Below are 15,499 nucleotides of genomic sequence, written 5' to 3' on the forward strand. Positions count from 1 at the left end.
AGTCCCGTAAAGGCTCCCCTGATTAGACCAGGCCCACCCCACTCAAGGAAAGGGCGTTATACACAACAAGAATAACAGGGTGAGAATCTTGAGCTGTGTCAGAACCCTGCCAACCACGGCCCCAAATCATGAGGCCGACTTCAGAGACCACAGAGTCTAGATCTCCACCTATGAAAACATCCAGGACAACCAAAGATGTGAGATTCATTACTTGCTCTTACACCTTCAGGAGCAAGAAAGAAAAGACTGGTCAAGAAAGGGGAAATAGCTGTAGTCTTTAAAAAAAAGGAAAGGACAGTTTTCCCTCCCCTGTACCAGTAGGGAAATGCACTAAGGACTTAGTTTCCTGGACTCAAATTTAGCTGAGTGCCAGCTGTCTGCCAGGCGCTCTCAAAGAGAAATGGAGGGACCAGCGTTGTGGTGCAGTGGGTACAGCCAATGTTGGCATCCCACATGGGAGCCAGTTTGTGTCCTGGCTGTGCCCTGATCCAGCTCGATGCTAATGGCCTGGGAAAAGGAGTAGAAGATGGCCCAAGAGCTTGGGACCCAGGGTGAAGCTCCAGACTTCTGGCTTCAGCCTGGCCCAGCCCTAGCCCACTGCAGCCATCTGGGAGGGTAAACCAGCTGATGGAAGTTCTTTCTCTCTCTCTCTCTCTCCTTCTCTGTACCTGTTGTTACTATTTCTGCAACTTTTACCTAATTTTGAAATTATTTCAGGAGGAAACATTTCAAAATAAACAAAAAATAAGAGATTGGAATTCCGGTCCTTTGCCTACCACTGTAGATCCTTGGGAAACTCTCTGAGCCCTCAGAGTCCTCTCCTATTAAATGAAGGCGTTAAAAGAGATGGGCATAAAAATACCTTACAAATAAGGAACTAACCCGAAATAAAGCATTTAATAGCATTTTGGCATGTGTTATCTCTTAATCCTTAAAACAACAAGGAAACAACACAACCAAGCAAGAAATCTGATGCCAAGAGGAGCTGTGCCATCATTACACGTCACGTGTCGTGGAGCAGAAGCTGAACCCAGTTCTGTTCGGTTCCATGTGTCACGCTCTTCCCGCTACACCGGATCTGTCACTATGCTGATAACATGAAGAAGGATGCCCGGCCACTGGACGAGAAAAGCCAAAGACTTTGCAATCGAACAGGAAATGCGGCCAAGAGCAGATACAATCTCAAACACAAAACCACAAGACTTCTAAAAACACTGTCAACGCAGGCTCAGTTCCACCAGGAACCGGCCCTCGAATCTTCTCTTGTCAGTAACTGCTTGCTACCACGCAAACGGCCGACAGACCAGATCATGTGTCTCTCCCTTTGGAAGTGAAAGTGTAAACAGGAGTGGATGTACAGGTGGCCCCCGAGACACTGTGTGTGCCATGAAGATAGGTCCCTTGTCACTTTGAGACGGCTCATTTGCCATCTGTGCTGGCAAAGCCTGGAGCGCAGGACCAGCTTTCCCTACCTTGGCCCTGAGCATTGCATTTCCACAGGCGTGAGTGTGAGCATTGCACACCACAGCTAAACTCTCCAACCCCAACCATCCTACAGGCACAGATAACTTCAAAGTTTTGCATCCAGGAAGTTATTAAGTTACACCCCCGAATCACCATCTGGCTGGGCGATTTCCCGAGGGGGTGGGGTCTCCTGGCTCTTCTTGAGTTACATCAGCTTGGATGTCAGTCCCTGAAGACAGCCACAAAGACGCTCTCTGCCTCCTGGTTTGCTCCAAACCCTCCCTTCCCCATTTCTCAGCCAGGTTTCCATTGCTTTTAAGAGAAAGGGGATGAGGTGGATGTGTCACTGATGGGACACCCACTAGGAGCCAGCCCCTCTTCTGGGGCATTTTCTGCATCGAGCTCATGTAAGTTTCAATATCAACCTGTACTAGGTGTTCATGTGCCCTCTGTACAGATGCGGAGAGTTGAATGGCATGATCAAGGTAGTGGTATTCCTCAAAGCCACGTCAGAGGTTTAAATACAAGGTTGCCTGGCTTCCAACTATGCTCTTTCCACAGAAATCAAAATCTCTCTTCTTCTTGCCTTTGGTCTCTCCAGCTGCTCCTCTCCACAAAATCTCCCCACATTTGTTACAAACTGGCAGTCTTGCAGGAGGAATTCTCCTTGATTCAGCACAGAACGGTGCTTCCTGCCACCTGCTGTTGCCCAAACAGCCCCCTACTCATCCAGGGGCAAGATGGCAAGCTGCCCTATACCAGTGCCCAGAACATCCCTCCAAGCCTCCTCCAGGAACCTTCCACGCTGTCCCTGGGTTCTGGCTCTTGGCCAGCCACTCCACTCTGATGTCCTGGTCAGACTGTCCGATCCTGCATGCTGACTTCTGGTTTTGGCTCCCTGCCCCGCTCAGGAATACTTGCCATCCATCCCTGTCCAATGCCACTGCCTCTGTGTTTCCTGGAAGGAGCTGCGATGATGGAGCAAGACAGACCTCACTAGAAACCACGGAATCCCAGAGTTTCTGGGGGAGTGGCTGCTTTAAGGATACCCCAGGGAACAGGACACCAGGTCACACACACTCTCGGTCCTCACAGGCACGCCAGCTGGGGCCACGTGCACCCACGCAGGGGTGGAATCAGAGGCCTGGAGGAGGAGGGAGTGCCACACAGCAGACGTGTAGCTTGGTGGTGGTGGCGGGGGGGAAGAACGCTTCACATGGTGCCCACCAGGGGCTCTGTTTGCAGGAACTCTCTGGGAGGCTGTAGGGGCTGAGCCACATCCCACCCAGCTGTCTGCGGGCCCTGCTCCAGCTGTGCCTGGACCTGCATGTGCTTACAGGAAAACACCTGGGCTGGGTTCCAGCCAGCATGCCCCAGCCCTGACTGCATGGGTGCTAAAATGACCACTATGGATTAAGCAGCAACACAGTGCCAACTGCTCTAAAGGTAAGTGTGTGTGTGTGTGTGTGTGTTTGTATCTCTGTGTGTATCTATCTAAGCTCATCGTTTTAAATAACTTTAATACATACATCACCTCATGCATGTATGTAAAGCTCACTGAATCACTGAAGACTGGCAGTATGCCAACAACTCTTCTAAACATTGTGTAGAGAGATACGCTCTCATGTACATATGCATATGACCTCATTTAAATATACATATATACATCAGGTGTGGGCGCTGAGGCACAGCAGGTTAAGCTGCCACTTGGGATGCCTACATTCCATACCAGAGTGCTAATTCCAGTCCCGGCTACTCCAGCTTTCTGCTAATGTACTTGGCAGGCAGTGGAAGATGGCCCAAGTACTTGGGTTCCTGCCACCCACATGAGAGATCTGCATGGAGTTCCTGGCTCCTGGCTTTGGCCTGGCTATTGCAAGCATATGGGAAGTGAACTAGCAAATAGAAGATCTGTGTCTGTGTGTGTCTCTCTGCTTCTATATCACAGTTTTTCAAATAAATAAAACTTTAAAATATATATATATATCTCTTCCATATGTTTGTATAAATCTCATATACATAAAACCTTACATATATATTTATGGATATCTATAAATCACTAAATACACACTATGTTCCAACAACTGTTCCAAGAATATATAATAATGATATACAATCTAATTTATATGACTATACATATTGAATCATAATTTATATAAGATCTATATACATATGTATGAAAATCACATTTAATCAATAAACACTGACTATATGTTAGCAACTTATCTAAATACCATATATATACCAATTTATATTTATCACATATAGAACTATCATTTAATCATTAGAAATGACTATACACCAACACCTATTTTGTTGTATGATCTAATTTAATATGTCAAAGTCATTTATTTAATACATCTCACAATATACAGGTATGTATAGGTATGTATCTGTGTGTGAATCTTTAATTACTCACATCCCTAGAAGTAGGCATAGTACTTAACCTCAAAGGTTGAACATAGCCTGTGTCACAGATCTCGTTTGGGCTCCCAATGCCCCCACCCAGGCCAGCTCCCCTACTGCCCAGGGAGGGGCAATTCCAACTTTCCCTCTGCCCAGGCCCCAAGCCGCAGGCTCGCCCTGGCCTCCGACTCCATAGCCAAGCCGCCTGCAAATCCTGATCTGTCTTCAAAGTGGTGCCAGGATTTCACTCCTTCTCACCACCTCAACCCTAATTCACGCCTCTGTCCAGGGGCAGAGGGACAGCCCCAAGTCTCCAGTTTGCACCCTTGCTTCTGCCCATGCTGCACTTTTGCCTGCTGTCAAGAGGTGGACCTGTGAGAGCACAGGGAAGCCCAGGCTGCTCCACTCTCACGCTGAGGGACTCCCATCTCGCTAGGAGTGGAAACGCAAGTCCTCACCCCTCGGGCCCGCAGCTTGAACCTCTCATATGGAGAATCGCCCACACGCTGAAACCACCACTCTTGCTAGGGCCTGAATAATTTCGAGATGTGATTCGTGTATCTCATCTTTAGTAAGAAGGGCTTGTAAGGTTTTGTTTTGGGGACAACTGGGCTACCCACCACGACTCCCACACGCACCCAGAAAGTCAAGCGAGAGGCCTCACTTTTACTTTTAAATGCGCTCCCAGAAACCTGGGGTACGCTGTGGCCTGGGGTCTGACTCAAGCCTGAGGAACTTCAGGGACCAGAGCCCAGGCTGATGAGTCAGAATTCACCTGCACCTCCTGCCTGCGCTGGGCAGAGAATGTGAGAGTGTTTCTCATGACCCATTTGTGGGCCAGGCAGGCAAAGGGCTGGCTGAGGGAACTCTCCTGCCCCCAGCGGCCAACAGACCTCAGCTGGCACAGCAGGCGGTGGACCACCAGTCTCCTAGGGCCTGGAGAGGAAATGAGAGTTCAGTGACATGGAAGTCATTTCTGGGGGTGAGGAGCTTACCAAGAAACCCAAATGTGAGAGTCAGGTGGGAACATCTACCTCTCTGAAGCCCACAGAAAGAACCCCACCCAACAAAGGTACCATCATGTAAGATCTTCCCCCCTCTTCTGATAGTAAGGATGAGGGAAGCCTCAATCTTTTTTTTTTTTTTTGAGATTTATTTATTTATTTGAAAGGCAGAGTTACAGAGAGAGAGAGAGAGAGCGCGCGAGCGAGCTCCCCTATCTGCTGGTTTACTCCCCAAATGGCCACAACGGCCAGAACTGTGCCAGTCTGAAGCCAGGAACCAGGAGCTTCTTCCAGGTCTCCCATGTGGGTGCAGGAGCCCAAGCACTTGGGACATCCTCCGCTGCTTTCCCAGGTGCATTAGCAGGGAGCTGGACTGGAAGTGGAGCAGCCAGGACTCAAACCAGTGCCCATGTGGGATGCCATACTACAGACGGTAGCTTTCTCTGCTGCGCCACGGCACCGGCCCCGACGCCTCGATCTTGAGTGAAGCTGGGAGCAATGTTTCCTCCATGGGAATGCAGTCATTGCTGATTGCTGAATGGGGACTGTGTCTCTGACTGCTAGGAACTACGACCTGGGAGCCATGGATCCAGATCCAGGGCTACGGAAGGCCCGCTCCTCGCATACCCCATTACGGCCTGTTCCTCGTGCTTCTTTCTTGTATTCATCATGACGCCATGTCAAAGCCAATCTAAGAGACAGTCAGAATAAGAAGTCTTGGGCAGGCATTAGGCACAATAGTTGATGCCAACTGGGATTACTGGAGAGCCTGGGTTCAGGTCCTGGCTCTGCTTCCAATTCCAGCTTCCGGCTGCTGTGCAGCCTGGGGGGCAGTGGTGATGGCTCAAGTACTTGGGTCCCTGCCACCCCTGTGGGAGACAAGGATTGAGTTCTTGGCTCCCGGCTTCATCTTGGTTGTTGTAGGTATTTGGAGAATGAATCAGTGGATGGAAGATTCTCTGTCTGTCAAATAAGTAAAATGTCATCAATTAAGACTGTTTAAAGGGCCGGCGCCGCGGCTCACTAGGCTAATCCTCTGCCTTGCGGCGCCGGCACACCGGGTTCTAGTCCCAGTCGGGGTACCGATCCTGTCCCGGTTGCCCCTCTTCCAGGCCAGCTCTCTGCTGTGGCCAGGGAGTGCAGTGGAGGATGGCCCAAGTCCTTGGGTCCTGCACCCCATGGGAGACCAGGAGAAGCACCTGGCTCCTGCCATCGGATTGGCGCGGTGCGCCGGCTGCAGCGCGCCTACTGCGGCAGCCATTGGAGGGTGAACCAACGGCAAAGGAAGACCTTTCTCTCTGTCTCTCTCTCACTGTCCACTCCGCCTGTCAAAAAAAGAAAAAAAAAAAAAAGACTGTTTAAAGGAAGCAGAGACATTGGTTTAAAAACACACACACACAACACACCAAAACCAAAATGAGAAGTCTTCGTATACATGCAGATGTTGCATTCGGAAACATTTGAAGGGCCTGGTCCAACCTCCTGGAAGGGACCTGAGAAGCTAGGGGAGAAGGACATTGCAGGTGGGACCTTGGCCACTTATCGAGGAGCAGCCAGGGCCACGAGGAGGGCTAGGAGGCACGAAAAGCAGCCAGGTAGCCACCGCTGTCACTACCAGAAACCCCAGGTGTCTCCGCCTCAGGGGGCCCCAGGCATCTCTCTGCTCAGAAATGACGGGAGCTGACCGTGAACTTTATGTACAGGCTGCAGAAACACAAGCAAATGGAGACGAAGTTTTGACCTTTTTATTCAAAGCAGCTTCTCACAATGTATAAATACTGCATATTAGCACACATGAAAAATACAACTTCTAAGGCACCCAGAAATGTGTTCATACACGTTACAGGACCATTCACAAAGAGAGTGTACGATTTGTTCTAGACAGTCAGCATTTGATAAACCAGAAGATTATTACCCTCAGTACTGCACCCAATCTCGGTAAATATTTACAGCATGGTGAGAAAGGGTCGGCTGTACCTGCTTTATAATTCTATGAAGTACCCATACTTACAAATATTCAGAACTAGTGAAAGACTCTCCCATGATAATCTGGCAAAACAAAACAAGTAGCCTAGTCTGCAAAGGTCTCCGTGGGTTTTGGTGTGGGTGCTACATCCATGATCAAGTCCAAGCACTCCTAGGGTGGGCTGGATAAGTTTTTGGTAGCCTGCTTCATTATCAGAAGTTTGGCAATAAGCCTTACCAATAGAATAGCACTCCTTCAGCATCAATCTTTTTTAACTCGTTAACGGATTAATGCTTTCCTCATCATGAGGGCGGAGCATCACCCTGTATGAGAATGGAAGAGAATTCTTCTCACGCCAAACAGGAATCGGAATGTTGTGACAATGAAGAACAAGAGGAGGGAGAAATCTGGCAAGTGCAGGATCCCAGTACTCAGTGTAGATACATCTGCAAAACTCACACTGGAGGCTCATCGTCTACACTGGTCAGATACCTGCAGAGAGGCCAGACCTCCACTTTTGATGATACGAATCAAGGCTCAAGACTACACAGCAGAAACACCCACCTGAGATCCTGAGTTCCAATCTTGGAAACTCATCTTTCAGAGCCTTCTCAATGTGACAACCAGTCCCTCTGTCTGGTCAGCCAGGGGGAGGAGCATGAGACGGTGGCAGTGAGCATCTTCTCTGTGCCCTCAAGCATGCACACCCCTGTCTAGATGTGCCCACAATCCATGAAACTCATGCTTTGTTGGAATAATGAAATTCTTTGGTCCTTGGTTTTAGGAAAGGCAATATTTTCACAATCCTGTCAATGTAGACATTGGCAAATGACTTCAAGCTGAGACTAATGGCACAGGGACAAATTAAATACTACATGGAAAACTCTACACCCTCCGAACTTCCCAGAGTCAATTTAAATGAGCTCCAGCATCAGGCCAGATGTTGGGCCAATGAGGTGCGGTCAAACAATAGACCCCAGAGCTGAAGCTTAAAACTATACATTGGTTTTCCTGATTTCCACACACACTGCAAAATGTGGAGCAAATCTCCATCCTAATGTCTGTTCATCTGGCATTAAGAACACTTACTAGACATGAACCACACTCTACTCCTAGACTCAAGAGCCCATTAAAGTATTGGGCAGGAGAATCAAGTAGCTGGTGACTCCTGAAGACTAGTCAACCCAAATGAACTGCAATTTCTTTGAAAATTAAGTCCAAATTCTAGTTGGTTCTATTAGATCCCAGACACCACACCACCCAGGAGTTCTGTTCCACCAAAACAGTCCTGGACACACCAACTCGGTTGCTGTGTGTGTTCTGCATCTAGCTTGCCTACTGTCCTGCTAAACTCCAGTTTAGTATGGCTTGGCACACACAGTTCATTGATAAGACAATGAGGACGCGTGGGGATGCTTGATTATGTAACCAAAACTGACTTTCCGATTGTCTACACAGTAAGACTCAAATGTAAACTTTGTTAACATTTCTCAAGGAGCGCTGACCTCAGCCAGACTGGACATTTCCAAGTTATCTATCAGGACCCTGGGGCTCAACCACCAAGTCACAAGCAGGAAATGCCATTTGTTCAGAACAAACGATGGACCAGCAGTCCTCCCTATGACCATGTATAAACCATGTGAATAGTACGAAAAGTGGCTCCAGAAGTATCTGTCCTTGGTCCAGTCTGACGGCTAGCCAAAGACAGTCGCCAAGGTGTCTATGTGGTCCCTGCCGCCATCAACTCAACCAAACTCTCCAGGGTAGCCATGGATTGCAGACTGCACTGAGTCCAACAACATGGCTTACGCTGCACTGAAGAAACAACCCGTATTACCCTTTATTAGTTTATTTTTGCAACTCGCTTAAGGCTCTGTTCACAAACTCCATCAACTGCCACACAGTGAGAATTTATGGGGAGATCTGAAACTACATTTGTAGTTGTAAGGGATGGGAAATTTACTGATCCTAATGGTAAGGCTTATTCACAAACTCAACACATTTCCAAATCATATACGTCGAACTCAGTTACTTCAAGGAAAAGAAAATTAACCTGCTCTCTCAGAATTTAAGAGCATTCGATTCTAATAACAACAATAATAATAAAAATATTGGCACCAAACCAGTATGCTATTTCTTGAAAGAACGGATGATATTAATGGAAAAGATTGCCTAAAACGCATATCCTAACTTACCACAGAAATATAAAAGTTTATATTCTGAAAATATATATACTGTATTAAAGTCTGTAAGCATTTCAACCAAAATTTGCAGAAAGAACTAAGCAACACTTATCTACAACAAAAATATACATGCAAGACAACCCCAATGGTTTCCCTTAAATATCTACAAAGGCAAAGTGTAGATTTTTAAAGATTATACAAAACCATTTACAGAGAATAAAATAAAATACTTAAGAAATCTCATTTAGAGTCTTAAATACTGTGTATATTAGTGAGAATGTGTAGACTAATATATACAACAGACCTAAGTATCTGAATACAGAAACACAGAAGAGAAGCAATTCTGCATTTTAAATATTCACTTAGGGAGATTTGCAGATGTTTCTATTTGTTTCTCTTTGTTAAAAAAAAAAAATCTCCACAGAAACTAGATTGATCGAATGTGACCAAACTCCAAATTATTTTAAAAAAAGTACAAACTTTTAAAAAGTTCTTTTCAAAGGTTGTAAAGTTTTTTAAACCAACAATTAATAATGGAAAATGCAATTCAACATTTAATCAAGGCTATTTTTAAACACAGATACTCCAAGATATAGTTGCATTGTTCAAAGACTATTATGATTATTATTTTTCCATCCTCAAGCTAAGCTTCATATGGGAAAAACTTATTTTCATGCTTCAGAGAGAACATGTCCTAGTTTTAGTCTGTGCCAAACAAGAACAATATTTTAAATCAATTCTCCTACCTTCTCATCGTTATCCCATTTCATTCTTAGTAAGTGATATTGAGGGTTTTTGTGCACAAACATTTTTTCTAAATTGGAAGGGACACATGAGTACATCCACTCCACGCTGCAGCTTCTAGATGGTAAGGAAGTAGGACCACTTTAAAGAGAGTCGTGCAAAAACTCCTCCTGGAACAAGGCTGTTAGCTCAGATGGTCCCACTGCAAAACACCAGGAGTTAGCCGTCATCAGCGGCTGGGGCGGAGAGGGACATTCTAACGCACAGCTAATAGGAGGACAAGGTGCAGACCAGGGAGGTAACACTGCACCCCACCCCACCCCACCCCACTCCACCCCACCCCGGCTTCCACCCCTGGCTGCTATCCAGAATTCCAAACCCAAAGGCAAGTCTGGGATGGGGCTGCCAAGACCAGCTACGACTCCTCGGTGACCTGACCAGGCTTCAGGAAGGAGCAGATCCAGGGTGAAGGGGAGGGGTGGGGAGCAAGGAAGGCTAAAGAGATGGAGAAAAAGGGTCCCATGAGTGTAGCGAGAGCACAGGGACAGAGAAGACAAAGTCTAAGGAGCCCTATCTTGAGAAGGCTATTAGGATAGACCCTGATCTAATCCCAAATCAATTTAATCTAAATTACCTGGATTTTACTGACACACTGTCAAAACAACTATCCTGAAAATGAGAAACTCAGAGGTTCAGCGCACCCTGTAGCAAACAGATTCCACCAAGTATTGCCCAACTGGTAGAGTTCCCTCATTGAACCGGCTGTCTTGCAAAACACCCCTGCGTACCCAGAACCTACAAACGAATTCCTCCCTAGAAATGTTCTCACGCTCCCACTCTAGTCATCAGAGAGCCTTACAAAGTGTGGACGTGGATCTGAGGACGCACGCGGAGCTCCAACATTCCTGTTCTTTCTGCAGGGAACAAAGGTGGATATTGATCAAAAGGAATTTCTAAACATCTCCTTCCATTTCCACCGTCCACCAGGAACGAGTGGATGCTCTGTGCCGGCTGCCCACAGCCAGGATGCAGAGGCTGGAGGCGGACGGATGATGAGTTCCCTGTGGGCTTCCTGAAGGGGAGAGGCGCTCTGCAGGGGGAACCATCTGAAGGATCAGGAAACGCAAGATTTGCCATTTGGGGAACCTCATCCCTACTTCTACCCAAACTGTTCTTTGAAACACAACAAACAGGTCCCTGACTCCTGTCCTTCCCAGTACACCTGCTCACCTGTAGAGAGAACAGAGGATGAGAGACAGACAGACACGGGGGCGGGAGGGGCGACTCGCAGGGAAAGAGGAGGAGAGGTGAACAAAGGGAGTGCTCAGGGTGCCATGGGAATGATCGAATCCCAGCACCCTGAGTATCCGACTTTCTCTGGGTGCCTGACCCCTAACGGGTCAAAGCCCCCATGCAGAGTGTGATCCTTCCACTTCCCTGCTCTAACCTTGATGTTTACATCTTTGTCTTCAGAAAAAGCCAAAACCCACCCATGCTCCCTGCAGCTGACCTGCTGGCTTCAGTCTGAGGGTCTGCACACACAGGTGGGGCTAGGGGACCACCTCCCTGGTGACTGCTCCTGCACGAGGACACAGCCAGAGAAAAGGACGGGCCCTCTGGCTTCTGGGGGCAAAAACACCAGACCTACTACAGACAGCATCCCCACCTCCCTAAAGGCCCAACCCGGGAACCATTGCCCACGTGGAAGAAACAGTCTCTGAAATCCAGACATTGGCCCCAAAGAAAAAAGTCTCTCTCTAGACACAGTGCCTTCCCTGGCCGGTGGGACCGGTTCCCCGCCCCTTCCTGAAACAGGGACCAGCTGGGCTTGGGCAGCCCTTTATCTCCCTAAGGACAGCAGAGAGAAAACATTTGCACGGCTTCTCCTAAGCACCAGCCTAAAGAACTGGTATTTACGGCATTACAGCTGAGAAGCGTTTTACATGCCCAGGATCTGAGGCACAGCTATGCCTTTTATCCACAGAAATCCTTCTGTTTTCATCTCTCTGAATTCCATGTCTGTATGGTTCATTGCTAGAATGCACCAAGCAGCATGTACCTTGTATGGGATTTGGTCCAGGGCGCTATGGAAATACGATCTGCGTGAACAACTGAGGTCATAATAGATAAACAAAAATAAATAAATAAGTCTGATTAAAGGAAAAAAAAAAACCATTTTCCTAGTAGTTCATGTTTTTGCAAAACTAGCTTTACATATAATACACATAAATTATCAGAATTTCCACTTACATTGTTTTAAAAATATATATTTAACAAAACATTTCTAAATGTACAATATCTGGGTTTGTAAATCACTCAATTGGGTTTCAAGACCAAGCCCTAAGAGTCACACAGATTTGCGTCGGAGAGGAGACTGAAGCCAGGTCTAAACCATCATTGTGCTCATCAGTCTGGAAATCCCCCACCTTCCTCCCCTGGTAGCCCAACCGCACTGAACCGGAGAGCGCCCTGCCGGCCACATCTCCCAGTCAGAGGCACTGTGTAGACACAGCCTGAGTCAGAAGGAGAGGAAGCGGCCTTCCCCTGCCCGGACCACGGGGGTGCATTTCAGCAAGTGGGTAGAGGACAGCAGGACCCGGCCGAGCCCTGGGCAGATGCAGCCCTGGGGAGCTTTCTGGCCAGCGGGGGCGGGGACACGGGGGAGGCCGAGTATGCTGCATTTCCCACTGCGACACAAAATCAAACCAATGCGGAACAACCAAAGGACATGAGGACACAGACACAACCCTAGGTACAGAGAGACACCTTGACAAGCTCCTTGGCTGAGGCAGACGCTGGGCTCTGGGTTCAGAGACGCAGGGCAGAGCTGGGGCAGGTGAGCCAGGGCTCTTCAGACTTCATAAATTTTGTCCTGCAGGTAGCTGAAGAGCGAGTCCAGGCCCTTGGGCGAGCTCCACAGCTGCTTGAGCATGACGCACTCCTTCTCGTTCACGTCCTCAAGCACCGGCTTCAGGAAGCTTCGCACCAGGCATTTGGATTCCTCCAGCACCTGCAGGGGGACGCGCACACTGGGTCAGCCAGCTCGCAGGGACTCTGCCCAGCTCGGCCTGCTGGCCAGCCCAACTCAGTCTACTGGCCTGCCCAACTCGGCCTACTGGTCAGCCCAATTCGGCCTACTGGCCTGCCCAACTCAGCCTAATGGTCAGCCCAACTCGGCCTACTGGTCAGCCCAACTCTACTGGTCAGCCCAACTCGGCCTACTGGCCTGCCCAACTCAGCCTAATGGTCAGCCCAACTCAGTCTACTGGTCAGCCCAACTCGGCCTACTGGCCTGCCCAACCTGGCCTGCTGGTCAGTCCAACTCAGCCTAATGGTCAGCCCAACTCAGCCTAATGGTCAGCCCAACTCAGTCTACTGGCCTGCCCAACTCGGCCTCCTGGTCAGCCCAACTCGGCCTACTGGTCAGCCCAACTCAGCCTAATGGCCAGCCCAGCTCGGCCTCCTGGTCAGCCCAGCTCAGCCTCCTGGTCAGCTCAACTCAGCCTAATGGTCAGCCCAACTCAGTCTACTGGTCAGCCCAACTCAGTCTACTGGCCTGCCCAACTCGGCCTGCTGGTCAGTCCAACTTGGCCTACTGGTCAACCTCTCTGTGTTCAAAGTCAGGAGGCCACCTCTGTTAGCCTGGGCCTTCCTGGTCCCATGTTTCTGGCCCTACTATGAATGGATTTCAAGGATAGCAAGGCATTGAGCCCTCAGTTCCTTGGCTGGCTAGATGGGGTTCATGTTATCCCAGACCACCAGAGCCTTGTCTTTGACCCAAGGGTGATATAAACACAGTCCCATTTTTAATAGGTGTCTTGAAAAAAACCTTGAAGAACACTATTTTAGCCTCTCCATATCTCATTCTCTGATCTGTCAGGAAGAATGACACGTAAGTTAAGGATCACTGGGTACATGGGAGAAGAATGGAACAAAGTAATGGCTGCCCAAGAATCCACAAAGCCCACCCTAATAGCAGTGCCCCTTTGTCAGGCTCAGTCGTAATAATGGTCATAAGCATTGCAATAATGAGCAATAACTGTAATACTCAATCATAAAAATCATAATTGTAGTAATGAATAATAATAATCACACCAATCATAGTAATAATAATCATAGTAATTAATCATAGCAACCATAGTAACACAGTAATGAGTAATAATTCTAATAACCAGGTAATAATAACGGTAGGAATAATGGGAGTACTTGGCATCATTGTGAGTAATAACAAGCACTGAAGTGAGCAGTAATAACCACAGTCATGAGGAATAATGTAGTAACAATACTAACAATGCCACAATGAACTCCAACAACCAACAGGCCCTAGGAGAAGTACTTTTTCCTGAATGCATTCATTGGCCCCCTGGGGTAAGTCCACAAGCAGGCAGCATTTATAGTCCCCTTGCTAGATGAAGAGCCCAAAGCTTGGTGAAGTAAAGCACCCCAAGGTCGCCCACGACTCCCCGGAGGACAGAGCAGAGAGCCCTGGCCTGTAGACAGAAGCAGGCAAGGTGAGAGCCCCCCAGCACCAGCGGGTTGGAAGGGGCTACGTAGAATCTTATTCCCTAAACATGGGCTGGCAGACCCTGATGGCCTCTTTCCCTGGAATCTCTCCTAAGGGCACCAGGTCCCAGAGTCCATGGGCTTTGCCCTGTTGGAGTAGACCCCATCCTTGGGAAATTTCCCCAAAGCTCCCAAATTCACAACAGCTGATTTCCTTGCCAAGTTCCTGTCGGCTGGCCTTTCCTAAGAGCATGCCTGTCCCCTAAGTCACCTGAGGATCTCTCACTGCCCAGAGTACAGACAAAACTCCTCCCATCTGTCATCCACCTTCCCGCATCACTCTGCCCCACACGGCCCCTGTGCAAGTGGACCATGAACCACCACGAAACTCCACATTCCCTCACTCCCACTGACCTCTGTTGACCATTCCCACAGCTGCCCGGCCATGCCCATTTGCCCAGGACTACGGGGGTTTGCTGAGATGCAGGATTTTCAGGGCTACAACTAAGACAGTCCCAGGCAAGGTGAGAGTTGGTCACTCGGAATCCATATAAGGAGACGAGCAATATACGAGGCCAGGACGGGTGGGCGGCAGCCTGTGGAGGCCCTCAGCGCCCATCATCCTTAGCCCTCCTGCTGTGCACCCAGGCAGCGGGGCCTGCATGCAGCAGGTGCCCGATCACGTGAATCAGGGCTTCTAGGAGGGAAGCGAGAGCACGAGTCTGCCCCAACAAATCCAGCCCAGGGTTTGTAAAGCCCAGGCTGTCCCCAGGGTTTCTGCTCCCAAAGCGCCTGCCTTGGCTGCAGAGTTGGTCTGGGGCTCCAGGCGCAGCATCTCCTCCACCTCCCTCTACTGTGCAGAGAGAGACTGTTGGAGAGAAAAGCAGCATTTGTATTTCTGATCTATGTTTCAATGTATCACCAGAGTCCAGTGGTCTTGGTTAAAGGTGCCCAAAGCCCGACGGCTGGCATAGTTGCAGGACAGTGTGCCCAGTCTCTCTGGTCCTCTCTGCACACTTCCACACCCTCGGTCCTTATCAGCTGTGCTGCTGGGTTCTCTGAGAGCCACAGATATATGGGCTGTCCTGTGTGAGTTTAGAATTTCCTTCTTCTTATTGTATTTTATTCATTTAAAAGTCAGAGTTACAGAGAGAGAGAGAGAGGAGAGGGGGAAAGAGAGAGAGATCTTCTATCTTCTGGTTCACTCCCCAGATGGACACAAGAGCCAG

At 48.6% G+C, this 15,499-nt stretch overlaps 1 protein-coding gene across 1 annotated transcript in view; it reads right to left on the bottom strand.

Annotated features, from left to right (window-relative positions):
• Positions 1–10,113: 10,113 nt before the first annotated feature.
• Positions 10,114–15,499, bottom strand: part of CDYL2 (chromodomain Y like 2) — a 203,841-nt gene continuing 198,455 nt past the window's right edge. The window contains exon 7 of the mRNA XM_062177207.1: positions 10,114–12,777. Within this exon, the coding sequence (XP_062033191.1) occupies positions 12,619–12,777 (159 nt within the window). The 3' untranslated portion in view covers positions 10,114–12,618. The remainder of the gene's footprint in view (positions 12,778–15,499) is intronic.

The sequence above is a fragment of the Lepus europaeus genome, chromosome 19 (assembly GCF_033115175.1).
Source record: "Lepus europaeus isolate LE1 chromosome 19, mLepTim1.pri, whole genome shotgun sequence".
NCBI classification, from domain to species: domain Eukaryota; kingdom Metazoa; phylum Chordata; class Mammalia; order Lagomorpha; family Leporidae; genus Lepus; species Lepus europaeus.